At 44.8% G+C, this 19961-nt stretch overlaps 4 protein-coding genes across 5 annotated transcripts in view; 3 read left to right on the top strand and 1 right to left on the bottom strand.

Annotated features, from left to right (window-relative positions):
- Positions 1–7095, top strand: fbxw9 (F-box and WD repeat domain containing 9). The gene is made up of 8 exons (XM_042315770.1): positions 1–549; positions 807–940; positions 1163–1310; positions 1609–2656; positions 2978–3126; positions 4203–4406; positions 5505–5570; positions 5928–7095. The coding sequence occupies exons 2-8, from the start codon at positions 819–821 to the stop codon at positions 6000–6002; spliced, it is 1812 nt and encodes a 603-aa protein (XP_042171704.1). The 5' UTR covers positions 1–549; positions 807–818; the 3' UTR covers positions 6003–7095.
- Positions 7096–19204, bottom strand: LOC112240991 (guanine nucleotide-binding protein G(I)/G(S)/G(O) subunit gamma-12). 2 transcript variants are annotated; one of them, XM_042315773.1, is made up of 3 exons: positions 19096–19204; positions 7798–7955; positions 7096–7490 (listed from the first exon to the last, which is right to left on the bottom strand). In XM_042315773.1, exons 2-3 carry the CDS (start codon positions 7888–7890, stop codon positions 7365–7367), a joined length of 219 nt encoding a protein of 72 aa, XP_042171707.1. In that variant the 5' UTR covers positions 7891–7955; positions 19096–19204; the 3' UTR covers positions 7096–7364. The 2 variants fall into 2 exon arrangements, with proteins under 2 accessions (XP_042171707.1, XP_024264957.1); XM_024409189.2 differs by lacking the exon at positions 19096–19204 and adding an exon at positions 8093–8273.
- LOC112226258 (deoxyhypusine synthase) overlaps positions 8406–19961 on the top strand; it is a 30189-nt gene continuing 18633 nt past the window's right edge. Inside the window, 2 exon segments of the mRNA XM_042315771.1 lie at positions 8406–8479; positions 9088–9138. Coding sequence (XP_042171705.1) covers positions 9093–9138 — 46 coding nt within the window. The 5' untranslated portion in view covers positions 8406–8479; positions 9088–9092.
- LOC121845055 (deoxyhypusine synthase-like) lies at positions 10386–19925 on the top strand. Its single transcript, XM_042315772.1, has 7 exons — positions 10386–10462; positions 15371–15467; positions 15606–15692; positions 16091–16196; positions 18139–18242; positions 18747–18872; positions 19204–19925. The coding sequence occupies exons 2-7, from the start codon at positions 15426–15428 to the stop codon at positions 19294–19296; spliced, it is 558 nt and encodes a 185-aa protein (XP_042171706.1). The 5' UTR covers positions 10386–10462; positions 15371–15425; the 3' UTR covers positions 19297–19925.

Here is a 19961-nt window from a genome sequence, read left to right on the forward strand (position 1 = left end):
CCCCATTTGTTAGGGTCGTCGCGTCACTGGCAGTCATAAACCGTACCTATTTCTAGAATTTATCTTATTAAAATCTCATTTTAAACGTAACCTTAACCACACTGCTCACCTTGATTTTACAATACAGCTATCTAGCTAGTGGAAACCTAATTTGAATGAAGGATCAACTTCTTACTGTAGCTAGCAACTCATTTCTAACTGATTTTTTAGAGAAGAAGAATCGGTCAGTGTTTTCTTTAAATATCGAGGAGCTGATTAGCACAGTTGTGAACTTGTACATGTGATCAGTTCCAGGATTACTCGCTTGATTGGCAAACAAAGACCATCTTGCAAGTTAGCGTGCTTGACACTGATAGTATAGTACCAGCCAACGCCCGGTAGTAACCGTCGCTGTCTAGCTGTTAGGCTTTTTCGTCTCGCACCGTGCTCATATTGAAAATATTCATTATACAGTTAAAACGAGAGAAGGCATACGAGGACTGACTAAGGCTACTGCTGTCAAATGAACTGTCTGTCGGACCTCCCCATAAGTGACATTGGGAAGTGTTGGTAAGTGCATCATCTAACTAGCTTGCTAGCATTTCACTTGTTGCCGGTATCTGTCAAATTACAAGGGCAATTAACGTTATAAAGTTCCGTTCCCACTGTGGTGTATAGATGTTACTTTTTTTTACTGTAGGTATTCTGTTTGTTAGCAATGAATGCACAATCATGACCCTATTGACAATTTGATTGTGCCAGTCAATGATGGACCGCCTTAGCTGAGAGTCTGAAATTAAATGAATGTATGATGCACTCTCCTGCAGTAAGTGGAGTGGATGTCTGAGCCTCGGGTCACTGTGGGGCAAGATGAGGCAGGGGCCGGGAGAGGGGAGAAAGATGCTAAATCGGCACCACTGAAACAGCCCTCCAATGAAGCCTCCAGGCCTGGACAGCTGGGGTTAGTACCTCTGACCCTCACAACAGTCTTCCTGCTTTCAGAACAGTTCCATTATACTTAGTAGTGCACTAATGAGCACTGCTGGCTTGGTTTTGATGCACCCGCCATAGTAGCTGGAACCATGCTGGAAAAGACAATGTGACAACGTGTCAGCGCCTGTACAGTTTGGGTTGACACGGATGTGTAAGAAGGGTATATATAACACACAATTGTTTTTCACAGGCTGCCCCCAGGCTCTCAGATCCCTTCTACTGAACCAAGCCCCTCCCCGTCTGCTGAAGGAAGCGGCTTGCTGTCGTTGCCGTGGGAGATGGTGGCTCGCATCGCCTCGCACCTCCCGGCACAGTGTGTCATCACGGTCCTGCCACAGGTGTGTGTCAGTGGACAGTGTCATACCTTTCCTGGATGCCGATCTGTTTCTGCTTGATAACAGATCTGTTTCCCTTGATGACAGAGTTGGCTAATGCCATAAAAGACTGGAAACCATGCTAGGCTAGGGACATTTGAAAAAATAAATGTTTGAGGGCGGTACTGGGCTGTCATGACCTGGTTACACATCCATCATAGCTGCTGGAAAGGATCTTGAGAAAATAACATTTCCAAGCCAGCCTAGTACTATTCAGGCCAGTCCTACAGTGTGAATCAGGTCCATGTCTCTCCCTCTACAGGTGTGTCACACCCTGGGAAATGTGGGTAAGGACAGCACGGCGTGGCAGTTGCGGGCACGCAGGCTAACTGGCCCCAGAGCTTCCTTCCCCGTGGGGCCACGTGATGGCTTTGACTGGCCCTCGGCCTGCCTGGAGATGGAGGAGCTGATCGCTTGCTGGACGGGCCAGGGGGAGAGGGCTGCCAGGGAAGCCGAGCAGGCAGAGAGGGAGAGAGAGGTGGAGAGGGCCCAGGAGAGGGAAAGGGATAGAGAGGCCCTGGCAGAGGAAGGGATTGGAGAGTGGGAGGAGGTGGAAGAGGGCAGACCCCAAGTGGATGACGGGGTAGATGAAGTGGGTTTTCAATTGGAGGGTGTGATGGCGGTAGCATGGGATAGGGAGGAGTTGATAGAGGAGGGAGATATGCCGCAAGATAGGGAAGGGGATCTACTGATGGGAGTTGGGGAGGGAGAGGAAAGGCAGGAGGCTGCAGCTGAAGTCATGATGGAGGAGGAGAGAGATGATGAACAAGGTGTCCTGGAGGCCATCGAGGTGGAGGAGAGAGTGGGAGTTTTGGCGGATAGAGACAGTCAAGATTACATAGCGGGCCCAAGATTGGGAAGCGAGGGGGAGAGAAACAGGTCCAGCCGCGCTCCCAGTCCTCCCCCAGCCCTGGAGCGCCTCTCCCTCCCCTCGGGGCACATCGCTGAGGTCAACTCGGTCCTCTTGGTAGGGGGCGACGGGGCGTTGTGTGCCTCAGGCTCCCGTGACAGGAACGTGAACCTGTGGGACCTACGGGAAGGGGGCTCCACGGGCAGGCTGCTCCATACACTGGGGGGCCAGGGCCTCTTCAGCACCCACAAAGGCTGGGTGTGGTGCCTGGCGGCCCGGGGACCCCTGCTGGCCTCGGGCTCCTTCGACAGCACAGTGAGGCTATGGGACCTGGGGGCCCAAGGAGCTGAGAGGGGCCTAATCAGGGCCCGGGCTGCCGTGCTCTGCCTGGCCCTCCCCCAGAAGGACGTGCTGCTGGCTGGCACCTACGACAAGAAGGTCAGCGTCTACGACACAAGAGGTGAGTGATTCATAAGATGGGTACTTGTAGTCTCTGTTCTATTAAATTTGATTATATCAGTCGATAGAAGTGAACACAAACAATACTAATGGTTATCGTATAGAAATAGACTTACTGAGGGGTAATTGGACTAAGGACCTTTACCTGTTCTAGTAATTTATATTTCTGTGTTATCCTTTGGTTGGCCAAATGAACTTCCCATTCAGAATATATCATCTGATTAGAGCAAATCCAGAAACTATCAATGGGTTTATGGAATTTGACAGACTAACATTGTCAGATGTCGCTGGATGATGAGGTCATGATCTGTCTGCACTGCAGTGGCGGAGCCTCTGGTAAAGAGCCTGCGTCTCCATAGCAACGCGGTGCTGTGCCTGGTAGCGGACGAGCAGTACATCCTTTCTGGGAGTAAAGACCGCACTGTGGTCATCTACGACCGAAGAGCAGGGAAAACCCTACAGAAACTACAGGTACAAACACGCATACACACAGTATAAGAATAGTATTATATTTAGGATTGCAAAGGGAGGGTATATTACTGGAGACTTTCAAAGTATTTTTGGGTACTACAAGTCATCACAGGTATGTGTAGACACAGATATAAAAATGAATACTGTTATTTATTTATATATAATAATATACATACAGTACCAGTCAAAGGTTTGAACACACCTATTCATTCCATGGTTTTTCTTTATTTTTACTATTTTCTACATTGTAAACTAATAGTGAAGACCTCAAAACTATGAAATAACACATGGAATCATGTCATAACCAAAAAAGTGTAAAACAAATCAAAATATATTTTAAATTTGAGATTCTTCAAAGTAGCCACCATTTGCCTTGATGACAGCTTTGCACACTCTTGGCATTCTCTCAACCAGCTTCAGCTGGAATGCTTTTCCAACCTTTCTGTTATCATAGTTTCTACAGATTGTAAATGAAAGATTTTTTACTAAAAGTATTATGTTATTGATCGATTGACTATACCTCCTCAAACCACCCAGCAGTGCTATTTGCAGAGTTAGCTCCAGGTAAACTTTTTCAGCCATTCCTGAACCTGCGACCAAAAACAAGCTACATGTGGACAGTACCAAAACAAGTCTCTTCACAGCAACCTCTACAGAGCTGGAATGGTTGAATCCCCCATATATATAACATTCTATGGGTTGCAAGAAGTTTGTATAATAATTAAAACATTCTACATTTAGAATCCGGTGTCCTTTTGCATATCAGTTCATTCATCAGTTCACAACCATGTGCCATGGTTTCGGTACATCGAAAATCTCTGTCACAGCTGTCATGTTTTGGTCCTTAAATTAAACTGGTATACTTTTTTTTTATTTATAAAAATGTTCTTTAACTCATTTTGGTCTTTAATGCCGACAGACAAGTTCCTTAGTTTCTCATCCTTCCTCTTGTCCTGTTTTGTCTTATTTGGTTCAACAATGACAGGATTTGGCAAGTTGGCACAAACAGATCCAGGACCAGGCTATAATATGTTAGTATGTGTGTCTTCATTCTGGTTTGTCTTCTCTCTTCCCAGCTGGGCTCCTACCTGCTGTCAATGTGCTACAGTGACAGTGAGGTGTGGGCGGGGGACAACCAGGGCATGCTCCATGCCTTCTCCATGCAGGCCGGTTCCTTCAAGCCCCTCTCCCAGTTCGACGTGGGACACACCTCACTGGTCACCGGCATCCACAGGTCCCCTGGGAGCCTCTACACCTGCTCCGCTGACCGCACCATCAAGGTACGTCCTGTTAGCCTGGTTAAACCAGTCTGAATGCTGTGAAACAATGGTGGGCATGGCATTCTTTCTGGTTTATCCCAGGCATACACTACACGATTTTGCCATGAATTTGCCACGTTTTTGCTGTCCCAGAATAATTTTCATGATCGGGGTGAAATCGTATTAATTTGGACTAGGATCTGTACGTCTGCACTCATGTAGTTTGTTTGAGCGGGTCAAGGACTCACCCATGATTGCTGTTCCATTCTCCAGACCCCTGTCGGAGGTCCCGAAAATTTTGACATCAGAAATATTGATTGTGTATCTTGTAGTATGAGCAGTGCTACAACGCGATTGGGCGAGGACGGCCCCCAATAGCCAGAGCATTCAGTATGTGAGACCGAAAGCAACAGCGACATGGACCGTGGTGATAGTGATGTTTTACATGGCTAGGTGCCCCGGTTGGGCGGAGTTTGATTATTTCCGACCATTCAATTGGTCCTTAAGTGAAATCTCCACCCACCTGGGAGTGCCCAGGCCCATGCAAAACCAATTCCAGCAATATTATATCTGCGTCCTACCATGACAGAAACCAAAAAGAGAATTTCATATTATCATTATTTCATATTAAGTCCATATTCTGGGCCTCAGTCAGTGTTTTTAACAAATGTTTTTGCACATAATAATGTGCACACTTGTAAAGCAGCTCACTGTTTGCGCGTCAGCATTTTCTTCCTACGACAACCGAGAAACGCAGGGTTGGACCAGCTAGGGAATCATTGAGTAATGTGAGCACCCCCACCCTGGAGCCCACTAGAATAGAATGTCTTTATTGTCCATCTGAGGATGGTTCTTTTTCTTTGGCGTCACCGTACAATAATTGTTTGAACATGTGTAGTAATATCTATTCAGCTCTGTTGTAATGGTGTTCTGTTTGGGTGTTTTAAATGCATGGATAGGCTACTTTATTGTCCTCAAAGAGGAAAATCATTTTCACTGCCCATTCGGTTACAAACAACATTAAACCATTATCAAAGAGTGTGTGCATTGATGACATGAATGAACACATCCATGTTTCTTCATTCCCTGTTCCTATCTTATCAACCATTCATCTTCCAGGTGCACCTCCCCTGTGCCCCTCCAAGGACGCTGTGCACACTACACCACCAAGCAGGCGTCAATGGGGTGAGTCTCTCATCACATTTTTCCTTTTGAGATTCTGATGGCTGATAGCCTCTCTCCTTAGCCTCCTACCTTGATCTGATTGAAGAAAGATCTGTTTTACTCTCGCTCTCTCTGTTCCTCTCTCTCTCTCTCGCTCGCTCTCTCTGTTCCCCTCCTCTCGCTCGCTCTCTCTGTTCCCCTCCTCTCGCTCGCTCTCTCTGTTCCCCTCCTCTCGCTCGCTCTCTCTGTTCCCCTCCTCTCGCTCGCTCTCTCTGTTCCCCTCCTCTCGCTCGCTCTCTCTGTTCCCCCCTCTCGCTCGCTCTCTCTGTTCCCCTCCTCTCGCTCGCTCTCTCTGTTCCCCGCTCGCTCTCTCTGTAGTTGAGTGTCGAAGCAGGAGTTCTGGCGATCGCATCAGGAGAAATGTGTGTGGAGGTGTGGAGGGCCAGGAGGTGAGGGGGGCCACACCCACCCTAATCTACTTACGTTCCTGAAGTGATGCAAGATGACTGACGTATAATGGTCTGTCATTTAAATGATATACTTTCTCATACTGTATGCTGTGAGAATGTTGATGTGAAGGACCAGTGCTCTTAGCTTTACCCAAAAAACTATATACAAGCCAAACATATTTTGTGTGTGTGATTCCCATGTATTTTATCAAAGAAAAGAACACAAAGGCTTCCTTAACTAATGTAAAAGAAAAGGCCTAAGATAATAGCACTTCATGGTATAGTGTAGTTCTGTCTTTGTCCCTGTGTTGTTGACCCAGCACTCGTTCAAACGATTTCACAAACTGGATTTGGGAGTTAATTTGAGGCACAGCACTACTGAAGGGTTTTAAACACTTGTACATGATTTGATTTTGCAATGGCCTGGTTTTAGCTTGTTAATTAAAATGAGGACATTCCGCCACCAGCATTCCAGACAGTTGGTCTCTAGAAAATAGATTAAGTATTTTTCTCTTTGACAATTGAAACAGATTCGGAAACACAATGGAAAGAATCAGTCAAGCCGTTCTGACACACTGATTGTAGAGTATTTTGGTCTAACTGTCATAATGTGTGTAGTGGTGTTCTTATACTCAGTACCACAGCACTTGTTTGTCAATTACACTGTTTTGAGTTCTTCCTCTGTCATTCTCTCTTAGGGTAACTACTTTACCAACTCTTAACGTTTTTATTTAATTCTGCACTGTTGAGGAACACGCTGTAGGAAAGCGTTACACACGTGACAAAATCAACTTAGATTTGAATCTGTAGCGTCCCACCATCAACCTCGCTCAAGTGGCTCATTTGAGTGCAAAACCCAATAGTACTGCATTGTTCACTAATTATTTGTTACAAGTTTTTTTATTTTTTATTACACACTGTCCTTAGCAACAATCAATCTCCATGCCAACTCCTTATCTGCGACCCTCCTTCACCTGCTGCAAGAGTCCTCTGACTGCATAGAAATACCCAAATGATTCAGATTTTGTAAATATGCATTTGTGAATATGCAATGTGTGATTTCTTTTGTTATGAATAAAATGTTTACACTCAATCAATTCATTGTTTACCAGTGTACCCTCTGTAATGTCAAGAAGATATAAACAGTTTGCTCTCCTTTGTTATTGAGCCATTCTGGACTGCAAGCCACATGCTGAAGTTACAGCATGACCAATACTGTACCAACCAGTCAGTTTTTGCTTGAGCCAACACGTCTGGCATGATGAAGTAGGACATGTTGGAGTAGCCTGGCATCAAAACGTTTCACTGTTGATGATGAAGCACTGTTGAATGCAGCACCAGAGAGCAGTGACCTGGGGCAGCCTTTCTACAGCAGGACACAGGTCTTCTTGTCTTTGAAGGGGTTGGAGGAGGCAGAGATGCCGGTGAGGAGGGGGTCACTGCGACTGTGCTCCTGACAGTACTGCACCAGCTGGGCAGCTGCTGTGGAGATCTGGGAGGAAGAAGTAAGGAACAGCCATAACTTAAAGCTAGTCTCAAAGCTGGGGTTATTGTACATTCAGAAGAAAGGTGATGCCCAATACACAGAGTTATTGATGTGTCCTAAGACGAGTGTGGGGGTAAGTTCACATTTTCCTTGATCCGTTCTGCATCAGACTGCTCTGCACTGCTCCCACAATTTCTTATTTTTGATTCATCAAATGAAAGTATTGATCAACAAAATTGTCATTCTCCAAATTAATTTGAAATTCTACTTCCAACTAATTCATTACACACAGGCTACTTTAGTGTACTCTCACCTTGATCCTCTCCATGCTTGCCTCCACTCGTAGTTGTTCCACAGTCCTCCGTGCCTGCATCACACTGTTATTGCTGCACACCCTCCCTGACATCCCCTCCTCCAGAGAGACTCCCACTTTTAGTCCCAGACAGCAAGCTGAAACTCCACCTCTTTCCACTCCAAAGTGAGAGAAATAAATTAATGGAATTGCAATCAATTGTTGAGAGTTGAAAATGTTAAACTTGCCGAACACACAGAAACCTGTTACACCTCCAAATATGGATTTAGATTTGAAATAATAATGGGAAAGTTACTGTTATACTCTAACACTAGGCTATGTGAGCCTACGTCCAACCGAGGTCCCAATTTCTGTCAGTGGCATCTGGCCTCCCTTTTAACCTCTGGTCTCCCCCTCTGCTCTTTGTGGTTACTGTGGAGGCCACTTCAAAGCTGCTGTGATGTGTGTCAGGTTTAAAGGTTACACACACAGTCCTGGAAATGTCACATCAACATCACACATACCTCACTGATGATAAAAGAGACTGCGAGTGAGATTAATGTTGACACACATAATGATAAGCATAGTAAGGATGCATACAGAACACAATCTTTCACCAGAATGCGTTGCTACGTTTGAACCTTTGCGCTTTCCGTAGTTGTTTCGTGTGCTGCATGGGGAATGTCAGAGCTCTAGATCTGTGGTGTGTTGCTAATGTTTTGGCTGTCTTTATACAATGATAACTTTTTTAGTTTCAGCATTCTCTAATTCAAAAAACGTTATGTTGCTTCATTTGTCAGTGCGTGTAATTGTTTTTAAGCCAATAGAGAATGGATAGCTAGCTAGCTGCTAGCTAGTTGCAAGCCAGGCAGTCCGCAGGCATTGGAGTGTTAGTTGCTAACTAACGTCTGCTATACTTTGATCTCGGTGTCATGAAATGTGCTGAATGAGGACGTTAGACTGCTGTCTCTATAAGTTGCTACTAAGCACAATACAAGGCAGGATCCTAATATTGTTGCTTGCCACCAGCTATACAGTAGAATCAGAATCGTTCAGGGAGTTGACAGTTGATTTAGCTAGCTACTGAAGAGAGTTGACAGTTGATTTAAGGAGTTGATAATGGTGCTGACACTTTGCAAACCTTTTCAACATGAACTACAGGATTCCAGCGGTCAGATCATTTTGCTTGTAGCTATTCTAGGTTGAAAGCCACTAAAACTATCTTTGCAGACACTTAGGTAAAATGTAATGTTCAGCACTCTTTATGCAACCGTTGCATACCTTTTTGATTTGTTTCCTTGTGTTTGACAGACGGCATGGCAGAACAACACGCCCCCTTCGTGGCCATGGATGCGGTGCTGATGCCCAGCACGGCCCTCCCAGACGACATGCCCCGTATCAAGGGCTATGACTTCAACCAGGGAGTGGACCACCATGCACTGCTCCAGTCCTTCCTCACCACAGGCTTCCAGGCTAGCAGTGTGGCCCATGCCATACAGGAGATCAACAGGATGGTGAGACTCACTGGAGGCCATCTAGCCTGGAATCCTAACTGATATGCTCATTAAAACTATGGTAAACGGAGCATAAAAGGTTGTATTCCAGGCTAGATGATATCATCCATCTCTAGAGCTTTAGGGATTTGAGATGCCTGGTCCCAGATCTGTTTGTGTTGTCTTGACACCTGACAATGACAATAGGAGTTGACAACACAGCACAGATCTGGGAGCAGGCTAGTGTTGTCATTGGGTCAGAGGATGTCCCGCTCTGTGTAGGAGTTGCTCTACTAGGTACAGATCTAGAATCCGCTGACCTAAGATCAGTGTACAGGGGGGAACTAGGGATCCTACTCCATACATCCCAGGACGGGGATAAGGGGATAAGATGCCTAGTAATTGGGGATGTGGAGAGTTATGTTAGCATCCAAGTTGTTGCCATTTATGTAGACATACGGTATTCCTTGTCTGATTCTAGGCCTTGCTTTTTAAGGGATTGCGAGAGGAATAAGAAGAGGGAGAAATGTTTAATTCTCTTTATTAGAGAGAGCTTTTATCATACTGTATGTGGTCTATATTTCTCTCCTTCTGTCATCTATTTATAACCACAGATTGAGAAGCGTCTGGAGCCGCTGGAGGAAGAGGAAGGATGCGGCTCCTCCCTTTCCCATTCGGGCTGTACCATCTTCCTGGGGTACACCTCCAACCTCATCAGCTCTGGAGTGAGGGAGTCCATCCGCTACCTGGCACAGCACAAAATGGTACAGTCCTATACAGCATCCCACCCTCGTGTGTCAAATTCCAGTCCTCCAGCACTCAGTGTCTGCTGGCTGTCATTCCTCACTTGTACTTGATCAATTAAGGTGTTTGATTAGTTGGAGCTGCCCCCACCTGGTTATCGAGGTCTTAATTGGACACCTATGGAAAATAAAAACCAGCAGAGACTGCAGCCCTCCAGGAATTAAGTTTGACACCCCTACAACATAAACACTCACTTCAAGATGCCTGTGCATATAGGTGATCGTATACACTAGTAAAATGCTACATGTGTTTGTGGGCCTTCCCAACAGGTGGACGTGATAGTGACTACAGCGGGGGAATCGAGGAGGATTTCATCAAGTGTCTGGCCCCCACCTACCTGGGGAGTTCAGCCTGTCTGGCAAGGAGCTGAGACCGAGAGGCATCAACAGGTAGAGCACTATCACCTCTACTATGGATCGCAGATCATAATACAATTGAGCAATAAGGCACGAGGGGTGTGGTATATGGCCAACATACCACGGCTAAGGGCTGTTCTTATGAATGATGCAACGCGGAGTGCCTGGATACAGCCCTTAGCCGTGGTATATTGGCCATATTTAAAATGTATATATTTTTTTATAATAGTAATAATTTCACCTTTATTTAACCAGGTAGGCCAGTTGAGAACAAGTTCTCATTTACATCTATGACCTGGCCAAGATAAAGCAAAGCAGTGCGACAAAAACAAGAGGTACACATGGGATAAACAAACGTACAGTCAATAACACAATAGAAAAATCTATGTACAGTGTGTGCAAATGTAGTAAATAGGCCAGAGACGAAATAATTACAATTTAGCATTAACACTGGAGCGATAGATGTGCAGAAGATGATGTGCAAGTAGAGATACTGGGGTGCAAAAGAGCAAAAATATATATAAATTGCAATATGGGGATGTGCTATTTACAGATGGGCTGTGTACAGTGATCGGTAAGCTGCTCTACGTTAGAGAGGGAGATAGAAGTCCAGCTTCAGTGATTTTTGCAGTACGTTCCAGTCATTGGCAGCAGAGAACTGGAAGGAAAGGCGGCCAAAGCAGGTGTTGGCTTTGGGGATGACCAGTGAAATATACCTGCTGGAGCGCGTGCTATGGGTGGGTGTTGCTATGGTGACCAGTGAGCTGAGATAAGGCGGGGCTTTACCTAGCAAAGACTTATAGATGACCTGGAGCCAGTGGTTTTGGCGACGAATATGTAGTGAGGGCCAGCCAACGAGAGCATACAGGTCGCAGTGGTGGGTAGTATATGGGGCTTTGGTGACAAAACGGGTGGCACTGTGATAGACTGCATCCAATTTGCTGTGTGTTGGAGGCTATTTTGTAAATTACATCGCCAAAGTCAAGGATTGGTAGGATAGTCAGTTTTACGAGGGTATGTTTGGCAGCATGAGTGAAGGAGGCTTTGTTGCGAAATAGGAAGCTGATTCTAGATTTAATTTTGGATTGGAGATGCTTAATGTGAGTCTGGAAGGAGAGTTTACAGTCTAACCAGACACCTAGAATATGTGGACAACTACAAATACCTAAGTCAGAACCGTCCAGCTTAGTGATGCTAGTCGGGCGGGTGGGTGCAGGCAGCAATCGGTTGAAGAGCATGTATTTAGTTTTACTAGCATTTGGAGGCCACGTAAGGAGAGTTGTATGGCATTGAAGCTCGTCTGGAGGGTTGTTAACACAGTGTCCAAAGAAGGGCCAGAAGTATACAGAATGGTGTCGTCTGCGTAGAGGTGGATCAGAGAATCACCAGCAGCGAGAGCGACATCATTGATATAAAGATAAGAGTCGGCCCGAGAATTGAACACTGTGGCACCCCCATAGACTGCCAGAGATCCGGACAACAGGCCCTCCGATTAGACACACTGAACTCTATCTGAGAAGTAGTTGGTGAAGCAGGCGAGGCAGTCATTTGAGAAGCCAAGGCTATTGAGTCTGCCGATAAGAATGCGGTGATTGACAGAGTCGAAAGCCTTGGCCAGGTCGATGAAGACGGCTCCACAGTACTGTCTTTTATTGATGGCTGTTATATCGTTTAGGACCTTGAGCGTGGCTGAGGTGCACCCATGACCAGCTCGGAAACCAGATTGCATAGTGGAGAAGGTATGGTGGGATTCGAATGGTCGGTGATCTGTTTGTTAACTTGGCTTTTGAAGATTTTAGAAAGGCAGGGCAGGATGGATATTGGTCTATAAACAGTTTGGGTCTAGCGTGTCTCCCCCTTTGAATAGGGGGATGACCGCGGCAGTTTTCCAATCTTTGGGGATCGCAGACTTCACGAGAGGTTGAACAGGCCAGTTATAGGGGTTGCAACAATTTCGGTGGATAATTTTAGAGAGGTTCCAGATTGTCTAGCCCAGCTGATTTGCAGGGATCCAGATTTGTCAGCTCTTTCAGAACATCAGCTGTCTGGATTTGGGTGAAGGAGAAGTGGGGTGGGGGGCTTGGGCAAGTTGCTACGGGGGATACAGAGCTGTTGGCCAGGGTAGGGGTAGCAAGGTGGAAAGCATGGCCTGCTGTAGAAAAATGCTTATTGGAATGATCAATTATCGTAGATTTATCGATGGTGACAGTGTTTCCTAGCCTCAGTGCAGTGGGCAGCTGGGAGGAGGTGCTCTTATTCTCCATGGACTTTAGTGTCCCAAAACCTTTTGGAATTAGAGCAGCAGGATGCAAATTTCAGTTAGGAAAGCTAAGCCTAGCTTTTTCAAACTGAATGTGTATATTGGTTCCTGACTTCACTGAAAAGTTGCATATCGCTGGGGCTATTCGATGCTAATGCAGTACGCCACAGGATGTTTTTGTGCTGGTCAAGCGCAGTCAAGTCTGGGGTGAACCAAGGGCTATATCTGTTCTTCGTTCTACATTTTTTGAGTGGGGCATGCTTATTTAAGATGGTGAGGAAAGCACTTTTAAATAGCGACCAGGCATCCTCTACTGACCGGATGAGGTCAATATCCTTCCAGGATACCTGGGCCTGGTCGATTAGAAAGGCCTGCTCGCTGAAGTGTTTTAGGGAGCGTTTGACAGTGATGAGGGGTGGTCGTTTGACCACGGACCCATTACGGACGCAGGCAATGAGACCGTGATCGCGGTTGAAGACAGCATAGGTGTGTTTAGAGGGCAAGTTGGTCAGGATGATATCTATGAGGGTGCCCATGGTTACGGATTTAGGGTTATACCTGGTAGGTTTCCTTGATAATTTGTGTGAGATTGAGGGCATCTAGCTTAGATTGTAGGACGGCCGGGGTGTTAAGCATATCCCAGTTTAGGTCACCTAACAGTACGAACTCTGGGGGGCAATCAATTCACATATGGTGTCCAGGGCACAGCTGGGGGCTGAGGGGGGTCTATAACAAGTGGGAACGGTGAGAGACTTATTTCTGGAAAGGTGGATTTTTAAAAGTAGAAGCTCTAATTGTTTGGGCACAGACCTGGACAGTATGACAGAACTCTTCAGGCTATCTCTACAGTAGATTGCAACTCCGCCCCTTTGGCAGTTCTATCTTGTCGGAAAATGTTGTGGTTGGGGATGGACATTTCTGAATTTTTGGTGGGCTTTCTAAGCCAGGATTCAGACATGGCTAGGACATCCGGGTTGGCGGAGTGTGCTAAAGCAGTGAATAAAACAAACTTAGGGAGGAGGCTTCTGATGTTAACATGCATGAAACCATGACTTTTACGGTTACAGAAGTCAACAAATGAGAGCGCCTGGGGAGTAGGTATGATTCTGGGGGCTACAGGGCCTGGGTTAACCTCTACATCACCAGAGGAAGGGAGGAGTAGGATAAGGGTACGGCCGAAGGCTATAAGAACTGGTCTTCTAGTGCGTTGGGAACAGAGAATAAAAGGAGCAGATTTCAGGGCATGTTAGAATAGATTCATGGTATAATGTACAGAGAAGGGCATGGTAGGATGTGAGTACAGTGGAGGTAAACCTAGGCATTGAGTGATGATGAGAGAGGTTGTGTCTCTGGTGGCACCTGTTAAGCCAGTTGAGGTCTCCGCATGTGTGGGGGGTGGGACAAAAGAGCTATCTAAGGCATGTTGGGCGGGGCTGGGGCCTCTACAGTTAAATAAGACCATCATAACTAACCAAAATGGCAGTAGAAAAGGCTTATTGACATTAGGGAGAGGCATGTGTATCTGAGTGATCATAGGGTCCAATGAGCAGCAACAGGTGAGTCAGGGAGCCATTCGGTAGTCGCTACTACACTTGGTGAGCTGGAGACCCGGCGATTCAGAAAGCTAGCAGATGGGTCTTCAGCAGCATCGCAACGGAAAAGCCTGTTGAAACCACCTCGGACGATTACGTCTGCAGACCAGTTGTGATGGATCAAGTGGGGCTCCGTGTCGGCAATAAAGGGGCCAGGCCAATTGGCAAAGTAAGTATTGTAGCCCAATAATTAGCTGGTAGACCTCTTCGGTGCTTGCTTCGGGACAGAGGCGTTAGCCAGTAGTAGCCACTCGGTTGCAGCTAGCTAGCTCCGATGATCCGGTGTAATGATCCAGAGCTTGCGGCAGGAATCCGGTGATGTGGTAGAGAAAAAGTCTATGTTCTGGGTTGATATCAGTTAGTGGAATTTCTAAATTCCTGTATGTTTTGTAGCCAAAACCAGATTCTCACTCATTCTAATTCATTAATGAGTTGTAAATTCATTAATTATGCATGAAGTAGATTGAGACCAGTCTTAAAAGCCAAAAGTAACAGCGTTTATTTCAAGAGAGTACTACCCACATACACATATTTCCACAGGTTATAAACTGAAAATGACGTCAGCGTTTTCTAAACGTTCTATCTATTTCACAAGTAGAGGGGCCCTCTAGCTCTCGAGCCTTCGCGTTATCAGCACGAAGTCAAGGCCAGTCAGTATAAATCAACATTCTAGACAATCTGGAGATGGGCTGTTCCCGCCACCTGGAGATTGTACAACTGAATGAACTAAGGAACAGACCTTCATTGTTACTAAACTCCCGACTACATTATATACAATTGGGAATGGGAGCAAGAGAGAGAATTCACATGTACAGTACATTATAGCATTTGGACTAGTCAGTTCTGATTGGAATGTATACATAATTAGTCATTTCAACCATAATTTCCTCTAACAATATCGCGCTGTGCAGACTGGCAGGTATTGACCGAGCTGAAGCTGGCTGGTGTCTGAGTTAACGGTGAAGAGGGCTCAAACCACCCAGTTGGGGCTCGACCACCCAGTTATTATTGTAGGTGCTGTCTAATACACTAAATTGTCACTAATCTTTTCTCTCTTTTCTCCTCTCTCCGCTGTTGCTCTCTTTCTAGGATAGGTAACCTCCTGGTACCAAATGATAACTACTGTAAGTTTGAGGACTGGCTGATGCCCATTTTGGACCAGATGGTGCAGGAGCAGAAAGATGAGGTGAGCTAATTTAACCCTTCGTACAGGAAATGTCATCTGTATCTGGGTTGTATTCATTGGGGTCAAATGTATCAAAAAGTTTATCATCCTGGTATTGTCACATTCATTTGACCTTTGACCTCTTAATTAACCCTTTAGGGCACCCACTGGACCCCATCCAAGATGATCCACCGTCTGGGCAAAGAGATCAACAACCCAGAGTCTGTCTACTACTGGGCCTATAAGGTGAGGACTGGAGGGGCTCACTGTTCTCATCAGCCTGTCCTTGATATAGAACAGGCGATATCAGTGGAATGAATTGAAACCAGTGCTCTTTGCCCTCTCTCTCCATTTGTGAAGTATCTTTATCATTCCCCTCTCTAAACTCACCAGTATAATGTACAGTAGGGGGCTCAATCCCCTCATTGGCCTCACCTTACACTATCACAATGACCTCTTCAAGGTTAACGGATCATAATATTATTGTTCATATTTGTTGCTGTATCAGTTGTTTGTGGGTGCTGTCTAATACACTAAATTGTCGTGCACATTTTCTCTCTCTGCCTCCCTCCCTCCCTGTAGCCCTCATTGAGTTACAATAGGCTGTGTTCATATAATCAATAGAGTTTCAACCTCTGTTGCAGAATGACATCCCAGTGTTCAGCCCTGCTCTGACAGATGGATCCATTGGGGACATGCTCTATTTCCACTCATATAAAAACCCTGGGCTGGTGCTGGATATAGTAGATGGTAAGAGAGAGAGGAGACGTGAGGACTGGGGTTCTGTCTGTGTACATTCCAATTTTTGTAATCCATGGCAATTTACCGAAGCAATTAGGAATAAATGCCTTGCTCAAGGGCACATTGACCGATTTCTCACCTTGTCGTGTCAGGGATTCAAACCTTTCGGTTACTGGCCCAAAGCTCAAACCGCTAGGCTAGCTGCTGCCAGTTCTTTCCTTTGGTGATGTGAGACCACACACTTGCCTTGCTTTACATTGTAACTACAGTTGAAGTCAGGAGTTTACATACTTAGGTTGGAGTCATTAAAACTCATTTTTCAACCACTCCACAAATTTCTTGTTAACAAACTATAGTTTTGGCAAGTCGGTTGTGCATGACACAAGTACTTTTTCCAACAATCGTTTACAGACCAATTATTTCACTTATAATTCACTGTATCACAATTCCAGTGGGTCAGAAGTTTACATACACTAAGTTGACTGCGCCTTTAAACAGCTTGGAAAATTCCAGAAAATGATGTCATGGCTTTAGAAGCTTCTGATAGGCTAATTGACATCATTTGAGTCAATTGGAGGTGTACCTGTGAATATATTTCAAGACCTACCTTCAAACTCAGTGCCTCTTTGCTTGACACCATGGGAAAATCAAAAGAAATCAGCCAAGACCTCAGAAAAATTGTCGACCTCCAAGTCTGGTTAGTCCTTAGGAGCAATTTCCAAACCCCTGAAGGAAGCACGTTCATCTGTACAAACAATAGTACACAAGTCTAAACACCATGGGACCACGCCGCCGTCATACCGCTCTGTCTCCACAGTAAAACGAGTCCTATAGCGACATAACCTGAAAGGCCTCTCGGCAAGGAAGAAGCCACTGCTCCTAAACCACCATTAAAAAAAGCCAGACTATGGTTTGCAACTGCACAAGGGGACAAAGATTGTACGTTTTGGAGAAATGTCCTCTGGTCTGATGAAACAAAAATAGAACTGTTTGGCCATAATGACCATCGTTATGTTTGGAGGAAAAAGGGGGAGGCTTGCAAGCCGAAGAACACCATCCCAACCGTCAAAGCACGGGGGTGGCAGCATGATATTGTGGGGGTGCTTTGCAACAGGAGGGACTGGTGCACTTCACTAAATAGATGTCATCATGAGGATGGAAAATTGTGGATATATTGAGGCAACATCTCAAGACATCAGTCAGGAAGTTAAAGCTTGGTCACAAATGGTTCTTCCAAATGGACAATTAAGCCCTAGCATACTTCCAAAGTTGTGGCAAAACGGATTCAGGACAACAAAGTCAAGGTATTGGAGTGGCCATCACAAAGCCTTGACCTCAATCTTATAGAAAATTTGTGGGCAGAACTGAAAAAGCGTGTGCGAGCAAGGAGGCCTACAAACTTGACTCAGTTACACCAGCGCTCTCAGGAGGAATGGGCCAAAATTCACCCAACTTATTGGAAGTTGGGAAGGCTACCTGAAACGTTTGACCCAAGTTAAACAATTTAAAGGCAATGCTACCAAATACTAATTGAGTGTATGTGAACTTCTAACCCATTTGAGAATTTGATTAAATAAAATAAAAGCTGAAATGAATCATTCTCTCCACTAATATTCTGACATTTCACATTCTTAAAATAAAGTGGTGATCCTAACTGACCTAAGACAGGGAATTTTTACTTGGATTAAATGTCAGGAATTGTGAAACTGAGTTTAAATGTATGTAAACTTCCGACTTCTACTGTACAAATCTCATCCACCACAAACTTGCTACTTGGTGACATTCATTCCAGATATCTATGCACTCAATAGTATGTGTCACTGTTTTGGTGCTTGGTTTTGTAGTTGAAGGGTGGTGTGCTTGGTTTTGTAGTTGAAGGGTGGTGTGCTTGGTTTTGTAGTTGAAGGGTGGTGTGTAATGTAGTGTGCTGATAACACGGTCTGTGTTGTAGATATCTGCAGGTTGAACAGCAAGGCAGTGTTTGCCAAACAGACAGGGATGATTATTCTGGGTGGGGGCCTGGTCAAACACCATATAGCCAATGCCAATCTGATGGTAAGTAACTACTATTACTACGACTATAAAATGTTGTCTATGATCATATTCCTTAATTATAATGTTGGTGTAAATTATGAACTGTTCAATTCACCTATTTTCCTATCATTTTGTTCTGTCGCAACTCACCAGTTAGAAAGTTGACGTGCTTAGCAGTGTTGGGGTAGTAAATTACATGTAGTAATGTAAGTACATTTTGCAGTTGCTTGCTGGTAGTTGAACTACATTAAAATCTTGGTAGTGTTTCCAGTAGTTAATGACTTTTCTGCCATGTAGTGGTGTAGCGAACTCTTGTTCTTGCAATTTGTAGTCCAGAACATTTCAGATTGAGATATTATAGATTTATCATGTAGTAGTTTGGATGTAGTGAACTACTTTTTCAAAGTAGTTGGTAGCTTGGTAAACTATATTTTCAGAGTAGCTTCCCCAACACAGGTGCTTAGCAACCTTAACTAACCAACCAGGTCAAACCATTTTATTTTAATGTAAACCCCCCCCCCTCAGAGGAATGGAGCGGACTATGCAGTGTTTGTGAACACTGGGCAGGAGTTTGATGGTTCCGACTCAGGGGCCAGGCCTGATGAGGCAGTATCTTGGGGGAAGATCCGCATGGATGCCAAGCCAGTCAAGGTAACTCACTCACCAGCTATCTTATCCCCAGTCTGAAGGTTAATGGATGGAATAGAAAATAATCTAACTTTATTGGCCACCCGAAGATGGAAATGTGCTTTTGGCCTCACCTTATGCTAATATAGATGAAGTGAAAGTGTAACTCGGGGTCAAGCAGGAGACCAGCGCCCCCAGAACTCTTGATAGATGCATTAGATTGACCAAAGATAAAACACAAACTCACGTTGAACCTTTTCCAATGGCTCTTTCCATTCCCATCTCCAGAAATGTCTCTTAGAGATCTGTATGTTTAGGCTTCTGTTTCCTTTCTGTGTTTTGTTTCTCTCTCCAGGTGTACGCTGATGCTTCCATAGTCTTCCCACTGCTGGTAGCTGAGACGTTTGCCCACCATGCTGACAAGCTGATTCCTGACAAGAAAGAATAACCAAACTAACCAAGGTGTTCCCACTCCACACTTAAAGGAATAATCCACAAAAAAACCACTTGTTTTTTGTTTCATTAGTCAACTGTTGATACAGCCCCAAAATGTTTTGCATGTCAGCAATCAAGTTTTCAAGATATAGAACTTTCAAAAGGTTGATTCACTTGCTACATCATGATAATGCATCATATAACAGTGATCTGTCTCTGCGTCTATTTTTAGACATGATGTTCTGTTTACGGACTTCTCTCTCCATTATTTCAGAAATAAGTCTTTGCTACGGGGTACATGTAGCGTAGCGTAGCGTAGCGTAGCGTAAGTGTTTTTGTTGTTGAATGACGTGAATTGCCATGTACCAATGAGTTGTGTGTATGCGTGCATACTGGCACGTTTGAGAATGACATTGCTGAGTGAGACATTACTATATGGTAAACTTATAAGATATGTTATTTTTTTAAGTTAGTGAGAGGGTCTCTTTAGGGGAGCATGCACTGTTATTCAAAGAAATGCTTACTGAGGTGAAATTGATTGATTTATTACCTAATACCTACTCATGTATATATGAGTAAATTAATAAAAACAACCTCAGAATGTTTCCATTATTACAGAATAAAACATCTGATGTTGTCTTACTACCTCTTGTTTTCTTCTCCCAAAAATGTTTGGCA

Source organism: Oncorhynchus tshawytscha, unplaced genomic scaffold, assembly GCF_018296145.1.
Source record: "Oncorhynchus tshawytscha isolate Ot180627B unplaced genomic scaffold, Otsh_v2.0 Un_contig_9053_pilon_pilon, whole genome shotgun sequence".
In the NCBI taxonomy this organism is placed as follows: domain Eukaryota; kingdom Metazoa; phylum Chordata; class Actinopteri; order Salmoniformes; family Salmonidae; genus Oncorhynchus; species Oncorhynchus tshawytscha.